Source organism: Rhyacophila brunnea, unplaced genomic scaffold (genome assembly GCF_057557595.1).
Source record: "Rhyacophila brunnea isolate RB1 unplaced genomic scaffold, BYU_Rbru_1.0 scaffold_8, whole genome shotgun sequence".
Classification (NCBI taxonomy): domain Eukaryota; kingdom Metazoa; phylum Arthropoda; class Insecta; order Trichoptera; family Rhyacophilidae; genus Rhyacophila; species Rhyacophila brunnea.
Genome location: NW_028233350.1, coordinates 27,709,652 through 27,722,117, shown reverse-complemented (window position 1 = coordinate 27,722,117; position 12,466 = coordinate 27,709,652). Strand labels below are relative to the sequence as shown.

General features: G+C 31.8%; 1 protein-coding gene across 1 annotated transcript in view; it reads left to right on the top strand.

Moving 5' to 3' along the window:
- Nucleotides 1–12,466, top strand: part of LOC147064094 (CD151 antigen-like) — a 480,478-nt gene that overhangs the window by 397,102 nt on the left and 70,910 nt on the right. Inside the window, exon 5 of the mRNA XM_085958707.1 lies at nt 11,019–11,210. Within this exon, the coding sequence (XP_085814833.1) occupies nt 11,019–11,210 (192 nt within the window). The remainder of the gene's footprint in view (nt 1–11,018; nt 11,211–12,466) is intronic.

Here is a 12,466-nt window from a genome sequence, read left to right as displayed (position 1 = left end):
CGCAGTATACGGTTTATTTGAGCTTTCGTAAGGTACCATGATTCGCTATATGTACCTATATATTAGATAAAAATTCAATTACAGTAGATCTACGATTATCAGAAATAATTTAGGTTGATAGATAGTCCGGAAAATTGATTAAAAATTAAACATCTTCTTAACTTCCGGAATAAACCTTTTAATTTTTATAACATTTTTTTAAATCTTGATATGTTGATATTTTAAATCCGTATAATCAAGGCTATTGTGTCATAATATTATGTAAATAAAAATAATACATATCGAATAATAAAAATCTATTCAATTTTTAATTATATAGCATGGGTGATTTATTACGTTAAAAATGTCTTCATGAGTTTGTTGAACATTTCCTTGAAATACGTTCGGAGTTGGTATTAAAAATGAGTATCTACTAACTTATCTAAAGACTAATTAAAGTAATATCTTCTTGGTGTTCTGAGAAAGCGTACCGGAAACGGAAAAGTGACAATTGGTCCACTGCCGGAACCGGAACTACGCTTGCTTAGTTGTCGTCTTCAGACAATTCGTTTTTCCGCCCACGATTTACTTTATATAAAAGTACCTACGAGTTTATTATCCCTCTACGTTATGTTCAAAATAATCAATACTACCTTATTTTTACAATGGCAACTAGTATCTACTACTAAATACTAGCTAAATGTTACTAAAGTATTAATATATATAACATAAAATCAAGTATGTTTACATATAAGTAAACTGCTTCTGTATAAATAAAATTATTCCATGCTAAATCTTTAATACACACACACTCAATCTATATACAGTTAACATTTTTATTAATATTATAATGTGTTTCAATAGTCTTTCTGGTTAGATACTGTTTTAATAATAAAGATAGATACAATATGTTAGATAAAAGTTACAAAATTCATACGTAATGATTTCTCTGCTTTAGTCATGTCACTCATGTCATTGTATAAATAAATAACTGATATAAATCGTCACTTCAATACGAAAACTATATAATTATGTAAAATTTTGAAAAAAATTATCTTAATCAGAGAGTAAATATTTTTAGGTAACTAGGTAGAATAAATTCTCCCATTATTTTTATCTTTAAAATATTAAAAATAGAAATACCTTTAAACAAACCATACACAGTTTTATTTCTCTAAATCTCTTTATGGTATATTATATGGCATATTTAACGCGACCGATAAACTGACTAGAAACATGCATATTCTTCAAGCCAGTGTTTCTTTGCCTGACTCTCTAGTTTTTTGATGATGTATCACGCAAGGAGGATGGTAACCTGTAGAATCAGGTTGACGTCGAACAAAATGAATAAGTGGATAAAATTATGAGTATCATGCAGGTTTCCCACTGACCTCTGAATGCCATTGTGTGCCGAGATATATAGAACTGAGCCGCAAATGAGTCTGCTGCCCAACGGCCAAATCATTCAGGTCACGATCCTCAGCTATGATATCCTGACGAGTAATAAGAATAATAATGCTAAAAAATAATAGTTACGTACTTAATACATAACAAGCTTCACAATATTTTGCATACGCAAGTTAAGCGCGCGCGCGGTTTCTTTTAGATACCGTCGATAATGTCGTCTAAGGTAGATGAATCACAAAATAAACTGCGACTATCATATTATCAACATGAAGCAGAGGCGTTAAAGTAGCATGTTACGAAGGTGAGGATTGGAAGCCATGATTACTTCCGAGGCTTGCATCACAATACGAGCCGCGTTCCTCATATTATATACTCAAACCCATCCTCCACCTGGAATATGTTCGCTTTATACGACACAACTTGAATATTTCGAGCGACGCATTTCTTTTTTAATAATCTGAGTAAACATTTTGACAGAATCAAACATCGAGATAACTTCCCGGAAATTGTCGCAACAATCGCAATGTCACGTGCCGAAGAAAATGTCACATCTCTCACGACAGCGTCGTAAATTTCAACTTGTTTATCGACCGAATGTAAAACCTCTCATATGTTAATACAATATGTCCTGCGAATGATTTATGTAGGTTGAAAAAAAATTCTCATATGTCCCTAGGGCGTGATATAATATTTTGTGGGACAATTCGGTTTACTGCCCTGTTTGCTGAGACCCTCCTTAGTTTTTATTCTAACTATTGAATTTCCTGCTTAGAAAAATAATGCTTTTTACGGTACAGTTCGGTTATGAGGAATACAGCGGCAAACACATTTTGAAAATACCCGACATACTGGATTATTTGTTAGGTTAACCTAACCAAACCTAACCTAACCTAACTCAACCTAACCCAACCTAACCTAACCTAAACTAGCCCAAATTAACAAATAATCCAGTATATTGGGTATTTTCAAAATGTGTTTTCCGCTGTATTCCTTATAACCGAACAGTACTCTTTTTACCAATATATTTAAAATACATGGCGTACCTACTGTTATTAAAAATATTTCATACTGGAACAGTATCGCAATGATTTATAAATTCATGATGCCTAAGCCAAATTTAATAGGTACATACTCCCTAACTTTATAATTAAACATCTTATTAGTAGATATATGAGAATAGTATTAGGTATTTATTGTACCGTAAACCTAACAACTAGGTTTGTTAACTAGGTTAGTTAATTATTATTAAGTTAAAGATTAATCCTGCGGAATTTTAAATAATTAGGATGCTATAATAGCTTGAGTCAAATATATATACAATCATATTTTTGAAAAAAGTAAGACACCCAGCAGGAATCGAATCTGCATCTCTCGGGTTTCGCACCCATGCACATGGATCACTATGTTATAGGCGCCATACTTCATTGCTACAAACTTTAACTAATGGCTCGTAATACTCTCTGTAGCGCTTTCCAAATTAAGTTACTATTAGCGATGGGCTTTCAAAATTATGTATGTTCAATAATTAGAATGTTACATTCTAAAATCTAGTGAATAATTATTCGTTGAATAAAAAACTAGTTAATTGAAAATATATATACCTCGTTCAGTGAAGTTATAAACTACCCATAATATATCATGCGGAAAACGTTCGACTCAAAATCAAATTGGCCAGATTATAAAATTTGTATCGTAGGCCGGCACCATCAGGTTGATGGTGACGTGCCGACTTCACATTATCATATGTGTTATCCGGAAAAGTTCGTAAGAGCTACACTCATACTATATAATAAACCACGAAATACGGCGTCTTCCTCTGCTACGTATACCATTGATCTACACTCTAATAAGCTTGGGAATTGTGTATTTTTCCACTCTCCCGATGTGGAATAGGCACTATAACCTTTCTAGAGTGTCAATGTTACGCTGAACTTTTCGTATCTTTCCTATCCATTTGAAGACGTCAATATTACTTACAATGTCAGTCAATTCGTTTATTCCGAGTATTTGTATACAGCCATATCTGAAAGGTCCCAACTCAGCGTAATATTGTCTTGATTGGCATATACCTCCTTAACTTTATACAAAAAATCTGAATTCTGAATTTTTATTTAATTTAATAAATTCGGGAATGGGACAACTGGACGCCAGGACAATTGGATGCCGCAATGTCGTAGACACGTATACAGAACGTAGGCGAGGAATTTTAATCAGTTTATATCTACTACTTAGTAATTTTAATTCATTTTACTCTTAACATAATGTTTTTTAATGCGAATTGAAAATTTCCATGCCTAAGGCTATATATAAAAATAAAAAACTCTTTTTTCGTTAGAACCTACACATATGCACGATTAAATCATTATTTACGTGTGCATATTTAAATTCTCACCAACTATTAAATCATAATATAATAATTTAAATATAGATATAATATTAAATATTTACCTATAACTACCTAACGTCTATTTATTTTCGAATTGCGTGGCGTCCAGTTGTCCCCGCGCCAAATCGTCCTAGACCCATAAATTCTACATTTACATATTATTTTTATATTTTCCCTTACTAATTCTCATGTTCGCAAATAATTATTCTTGTGTAACAAAGAATAATATATTGTTTTAAATGTTATATTTTGAATATTTGTAAAATTGTGTAAATGGCAAAACAACTAAATAAGCAGAACTGATTTGGTTTTGTTGAGGTCGAAGAAATAAATACAAACCGAGTTTTTTCGATTCATTTTTTGATTGGAATAACCCGTAATATAGGCAACGTCGACCGGAATCATTTGAATAAATAAAAAAAATACCTTTTCTTATTTTGACACGTGTCAGTTTTTCGTTTAACTTATCGCGATGCCTCTCCACTCAACGTACGTAATGTGTTTCACTTTTTTGGGAATTCCTCTGGGAAAACAAAATGCAAATGCATTGAAGGATTCCTGCGTAGAATTCTACGTTATGAACACCTTTACTGAAAGTGCTCTTTCGGTATCAATATTTTACTTTTTATGGTAAAAATGTCAACGTAATAGTTCTATAAAATTGAAAGCATTTTCCTTACAATTTTCTTGGACATTTTTTGTATCCGATATATTATTGTTATTTTCGTATTATTTATGTATTAAATAGAAAAGCTTTCTTTCACGAATATCGTTGTAATAAAAAAGCTTTCAAAATATGTATAAAAGGTAAAAGAACCTCTGCCGATAGCGGAACCATTTCCTACATACGTATCTACTTACTCGACATTATAACAATCTTGGAAATATTTTTGATAGATATTTTCTATTATTTTTGTAAATTATGTTTGTGTGAAAATTCTATCTGTGTTTCATAACGATTATCAGTATAATATTATCTATCATGATACTTACAAGTAGTAAAAATAGTAATACTGACTTTTATGTTGTACTTTTTTATTTTTTAAACAATCGGGACATCATCTTCATAATATGGCACTAAAGACTCAATTGTAATAGTTCTTCTTCTTCGGATACCACGTCCTAGTATGAGTCATGACTTCCTCCAGGTTCCGCTTCCAATACAGTGGAACCCCGATCTACTGTTCTCGCATAAATCGTTTTCCCTCACGGATCGTTCATTTTTCCCGCCAAAGTCCCGCCAAACACCCATTAGAACAATGTTAAATAATCCCGCATTAATCCCCGATCTATCCTATAAATATTATGGTCCTGTTACAAATATTATCCCGATTGACCGTTTTTGTTTAATATTTTTATTTCGCTTTCGTCGAACTGTTTATGATACATACAGACCTTTCAATCGCGTCGCTTTGTTTGCACAGGTCGGTCGGCGCTCAGGCTTGCCTCGCATCTCGTATCACGAATTTTTATAAGTCGCAACTAAAATTTCTCCATGAGAAAAACTAGAACTCTAGCTGAGAAACTGAAAATAATTCAAGGCGTCGAAAAAAATCCATGAGAAATACTTACTAGTTTTTTTTTAAATTATATAAGTATCCCGCATTTATCGTTTTTTAGGGTCCCTTGAAAACCGTAGAATCGGGGTTTCACTGTAATCCCTTTCTAGAAAGTTTCTATCCAATACATTACATTGTCTTAAAATCAAGCACCTCCATTTATATTGCACGTATTCGGCCAATACGTCGTCTGCCATCATCAAAATGTTATTGTTTTGTAGACTGTGACTGTTCCGTCCCATATATATCCACGACGGATATGTAGCATTGGCTAATTTAATGAATTGTATTGGTCAATATTGTGCACTGTCATTTTTATATAATAATAATAAAATAATACCTAACTTACTTAATATTTTTGTCAAATGTATACTATTATTATTGAATTTTGGCAGCAGTAAGAGGAATGGAAATCTAATAACGTTGACATTTTTACAGAACTTTTTATTATGTGGCGAACGCGAAGGACGAAAAACCGATTGAAAAGAATAACGCTTAATTTACATTTTTAAGGGGAAGTGAATATTTTTTAAATAAGAATTATACATCAGGGAAGTAATATTTGCTCGGGGTGGTTTTAGGTTTTTATTTCTCAAGAATATTTACTTATTTGCGCTGTCTTGACAGATCGTCGTAATATTTTTTTAAAGGCTCACTTTACACACACTTTTTTACGTCATTCAAAATAAAATTATAAACGTACTTTCAAATATATTTTATTTATATTAAACAAGTGACAGTTTTTTTAATGAAAAAGTTTATATTAATTACCTATAATATAGACTTTCACAAAACAAAATGTTTCTATAAGAAAATTTACTATTCAAGATCTACCCAATATTTTACGTGTGTTGTCAGTATTCACGTTAAATTTAAATGTATTTTTTGACCAAGTGCGATCCTAACATGTTCATAATATGGGCCTCCATAGAGTAAAGGTTCGTATTAATAGATTTTTCTTATTACAAGAAATGTATGTTAGCCACATGCTCAACCTGTTAGGTCCATACTCTTGCTCCAAACACACATTGAAAAACAATATGTATGTTTGCCAGACGCCCGCGATGGCCGAGTGACTAAAAGCGTCAATGTCGTGGGTCCCAGGTTCGCATTCTGGGTCTGACAAATATATTCCTACCAAGATATACTAGGGCACTCATTATCAATTCATATTTAATCTCTTAGCACAGTTATTTTTCATTCAATAATATTTTATTTTCAAAAACTTATTAACGCTTTTCTGTAAAAGCTTTATTTCACATTATTCTTCCTTTTCATTTTTTCAAATACTTATATATCATTCAGTCCCACCAGTTTCACATAATATGTTATATTATTCTATAATATACAAAAATAAATAGTATAAATTAGTTTATTGACCAATTATTATTATGATTAGTTTTGGTGTGGTACACAAAACACACTATTTGATTCGCCGAAATATAAATTCAGACCTACTTACATTAATTGTCGTCTCTTCGAAAATAGATAAAACCTTAATAAATAATATGTACATTTGATAATTGTTTTACATACCTAGTTTATTTATTAAAATTTTGAAATAATAATATCCGATGTTGACTTAGTAGTTGTGTTATTAAAAAATCACATTTTGAAATGTAGTGTGTAAAAGATACTCTTAATAAATAATTATATGAAATTATTACATTTTGTTAGTCGATTGTCTATTTTTTCCCCTTTTGATATTTTGTCGATAAGTTTTGTTTTTAAGAACTTTTAAAACACGCTCACATCGAGTTTCAATACAAACCGTATACATTTATATCATCTTCTAATATATAAAAATCAATATTTGTTTGTTTGTTCGTATTTTATGCGCTGCCATACCGTTCATCCGATTGCGATAAAACTTTTTCAACTTATTGCTTGCACTTTCGCGAAGAGTATAGGCTATATCTTATATATAAAAATGAATGTCTGTCTGTCTGTCTGTCTGCCTGTCTAACTGTCCCGTATGCGTTCCTATACCATTCATCTGATTGCGATGAAATTTTGGTAAGTGGTTGTATGCACACCTGCGAAGGTTTCTGGATTAGAAAAATCATTATTTTCTTCTTCATCATTCTATTTTCTTTTATTCGTATGATTCCTATACCATTCATCCGATTGCCACAAAACTTTCGTCAGTTGTTGTACGCACACTAGCAATGGTTTCGGAATTAGAAAAACCATCTTCTTCTTCATCATTATATCTTCTTTTATTCGTATGGTTCCTACACCATTCATCCGATTGCAATGAAACCTTCGTCAGTTGTTGGTCCTTATAATACCATTCATCCGATTGCGATGAAACTTTCGTCGGTGATTGTGCCAACATCCGTGAAGGTTTCTGAATTAGTACAACCATCTTCTTCTTCTTCATTATATCTTCTTTTATTCGTATGGTTCCTATTCCATTCATCCGATTGCAAAAAAACTTTCGTCAGTAATTGTGCCAACACCCGCGAAGGTTTCTGAATTAATACAACCATCTTCTTTTTCTTCTATTCGTATGCGTTCCTATACCATTCATCCGATTGCAATGAAACTTTGGTGAGTTGTCGTGCGTATGCCCATGAAGATTTCTGAATTAGAAAATCATCTTCTTCTTCTATTCGTTTGCGTTCCTATACCATTCATCCGATTGCAATGAAATTGTGATGAAGTGTTGTGCTCACGCCCGCAAAGGTTTCTGAATTGATACAACTATTTTCTTCTTCTTTTTTTTTATTCTATCATCTTCTATTCGTATGCGTTCCTATACTATTCATCCGATTGCAATGAAATTTTGATCAAGTGTTGTGCTCACGCCCGCAAAGGTTTCTGAATTGATATAACTATTTTCGTCTTCTTTTTTTATTCTGTCATCTTCTATTCGTATGCGTTCCTATACCATTCATCCGATTGCAATGAAATGTTGATCAAGTGTTGTGCGCACGCCCGCGAAGGTTTCTGAATTAGTACAACCATCTTCTTTTTCTTCTATTCGTATGCGTTCCTATACCATTCATCCGATTGCAATGAAACTTTGGTGAGTTGTCGTGCGCATGCCCACAAAGATTTCTCAATTAGAAAATCATCTTCTTCTTCTATTCGTATGCGTTCCTATACCATTCATCCGATTGCAATGAAATTGTGATGAAGTGTTGTGCTCACGCCCGCAAAGGTTTCTGAATTGATACAACTATTTTCTTCTTCTTTTTTTTTATTCTATCATCTTCTATTCGTATGAGTTCCTATACTATTCATCCGATTGCAATGAAATTTTGATCAAGTGTTGTGCTCACGCCCGCAAAGGTTTCTGAATTGATATAACTATTTTCGTCTTCTTTTTTTATTCTGTCATCTTCTATTCGTATGCGTTCCTATACCATTCATCCGATTGCAATGAAACTTTGGTGAGTTGTCGTGCGCATGCCCACGAAGATTTCTCAATTAGAAAATCATCTTCTTCTTCTATTCGTATGCGTTCCTATACCATTCATCCGATTGCAATGAAATTGTGATGAAGTGTTGTGCTCACGCCCGCAAAGGTTTCTGAATTGATACAACTATTTTCTTCTTCTTTTTTTTTATTCTATCATCTTCTATTCGTATGCGTTCCTATACTATTCATCCGATTGCAATGAAATTTTGATCAAGTGTTGTGCTCACGCCCGCAAAGGTTTCTGAATTGATATAACTATTTTCGTCTTCTTTTTTTATTCTGTCATCTTCTATTCGTATGCGTTCCTATACCATTCATCCGATTGCAATGAAATGTTGATCAAGTGTTGTGCGCACGCCTGCGAAGGTTTCTGAATTAGTACAACCATCTTCTTTTTCTTCTATTCGTATGCGTTCCTATACCATTCATCCGATTGCAATGAAACTTTGGTGAGTTGTCGTGCGCATGCCCACGAAGATTTCTCAATTAGAAAATCATCTTCTTCTTCTATTCGTATGCGTTCCTATACCATTCATCCGATTGCGATGAAACTTTTGTCAGTTGCTGTGTGCATGCCCATAAGGTTTCAAAATTAGTATTATATAAAATACAAAGTTTGTTATTTGTTTGTTCCATCCAATTTTGATTTTTTTTACTACATTAATAACGTTTGCATATTTTGGATTCGATTTTAATTTAGTGTTCTTTTGTTTGACCTTTACTCCTATTAGAATTATTTTCATATTGCCATATTGTATTACACAGATATTTCAATTTAAAAAAAATAATTACCTCTTATTCTTTTTTAAATATCTAAGATAAGTATAACCACGAAGCGACCCTGTGCAAAGCCGGGTACTTCAGCTAGTAATTTATACATATTAATTAATATATATCAAGATATTAATTATTTGAATATATAACGATTTTAATTAATTATTTATTTAATTATAGTTAACACCGTTAAAGTGATTAATTCACTGTTGTTTATGGTTTTCTGGTATTATTTGGCGTTGTTCTCATATACAGCATAAACCAAGGCCAAGTATATCCTAGTTCTCGCTTAATTAATATATCTGCGGTTACATGCGGGGTGTAGGTATAGACACGTACACCTACCAGTGTATTCAATTCGCCTAATCAACCACACTCAATACACTATAAGATCACAATATGTGGAATGGGGTTACTTGATTTTAATCACGCTAAAGTGTTCTCACTGATTGAAACCTGATACGCTAGAATTTGGTTAGAAATTAGGGATTATTGTGTACATATAATTGAAAATTGCATGCTAAGCAATCAATAATTTAATAGTACTATAAATTGATACAGTGTGATTAATAGTATCACGATGGACTATTTTTATTTATTTACAACATTTTTCTTAGCTCGTATTCTTATTTGTCCGGTACAAATCTTGCAATCGATTTTTAACTAACTTCCCGACTAGCTAGACATTAAAAACTTTTAGAATATATCAGAACACGATTCCAATGCATTTTTTAATACTTTTAGCCATCTTTAAGTAGAATTGAATTCATTTTCAGTTAATTCTGTTTTGTATGAAAAGTTATTTCGACGCCATTATTGGATGCTAGGGATTTGGGGTCCTAGCAACTAAATTATTAATATATACTTGCGTTACTATGGAAATCAATGACATGTCAAAATGACATTTCAGTATTATTTCTACCAAGTACAAATTTTTTTGATCGTTTAAGTTAGCCAAATCAAGTTTATATGATTCAACAGAAAATTTAAAAACGTTGTAGGTACTCGTATATAAAGTTCTTTTTATCTTGTAATAATTTTAATATAATCTTTACATTGACGTAGAATACGTACCTACAGTACTTACTACTTACCTATATTTAGCTTCACATCTTTTTACCGACGTTAATTTACGTTTACTGCGTTTGGAACATAACATAGCAAAACGAAATAATAATCATAATTTTTTTTTAAATAATTTAAAATCATATTTTATATGGGTATTTTTTGATGTAAACATTTCCATGTCCGTTATTCCAATTTTAAAATTCATTGTTCGGAAAATCTAATACTCATTGTATCCAACATTAAAAAAACAAAAGACGTTTGATTGTTTGATCGACGTTGACATTGTTTTATTTGATTGTGGTATCTTATAATCATATCCAATAAAATCATTCAATGTTTATAATAATCATTTGCACAACCGTGTTTATGACAATTTTGATGGCGTATTTAATATATTTTGTTCTTATTTTGTTCACAGCTCGCTGGACTGGCAGTATTCTCCGTTGGACTATGGACAGTCATAGACAAGCATCAATATGTCTCCTTGCTGAGCACTATCACCTACCCGATGGCAGCATATGTGCTCCTGGTAGCGGGTTGCTTAGGAGCTCTGGCTTCAGTTCTGGGATATTGTGGATTGTGGAGGGAAAATAGATCCATGCTATTGGGAGTGAGTACTAAATTTCATAGAAGTTTAATTATACATGTTTATTTACTGTATTTCAAGCGATGATATTTCTTAGATTTGATTGTAGATATTATATTCTGCTAATGGCTAGTATAAAGGTTTTTTAACTGACTTAAATTTTACAAAAAAAAATAAGATACACCTATATTAATGTAAAAACTGGTTACTTAGCTTTTCTTTATTTTTGACACTGTAATTATTTTTTTCTCCTCAATAAAATATAATAAAATTAAATTAAAAATTGAATGAACATCTTTTTGAAATAAAAATTACTGTAAATTATAGTTCTCATGATTAATATTCCAGTTTAGCCAGAGAAACTTGGGTAATTACGTAGTTAATTAAAGGCTGGATAACATTATTGTATTTAATTAATTGACATCGCACGTGTCTCTGGTGAATTCTATATTATTCAACAATGTTCACTTTAGGCAAATTATGTGGCTCTCCTTATTTCATGAGTTAGAATATGGGAGGAAAGGAATAACATTACAAAAACTCACACGTTTTCTAATATGAAAGGGACTGGGTTCTTATATCGGGGGTTCTGAGTTCGATATCCCGGTGAAGCCACTATATTATGATATATGTAATTTTCTTGAGCCTATGTGTTTCTATAATATCGTCTTTCACTAACTACTAAAATTGGGCCTCTTGGCTTGTTGTAGAGTTAAAAAACAACACGCTTCCTTCACCCATTAAACAACACTCGATTACTAAATATCTATGTCACTAGAGTAACGAGATATTTTGGTAGTATAGTAGGCGGCATTTCGTTTCGTTTGAACACCAATAATTGCTAAAAGTTTTTATGATAATCAAGTATCACGTAGGTACAATACTGTTCACAATGTATTTTTTACTCACTCATTAAAAAAATATTTACAAACTCCCGTAAAACTTGAGCTTTTTAAAAGAGAAAATCTCATATTTAATATAACATACAATTCAATAGCGCTACATTGTGACGTCTGATGGATGTTTACGCTAAAAGTTTGAAGAAATGAAGAGATAAAAAGCGATATTAATGCTACTTGAAGCAATAAAGTCTCAAGATGTCTATATTTTTTACATTGTTAAGCAGTAATAAAACATTAAATTCCAGTCATAAAATAACCAATAGAGTTTTATCTTTTTGATGTTCAAAGTTGTTTTATTTACCATGATTTATTTTTAAAACGTTTTTTAAACAGTCTAGTATAAATCTTTAAAATAATAGCGTAGTAATCAGTGAAGAG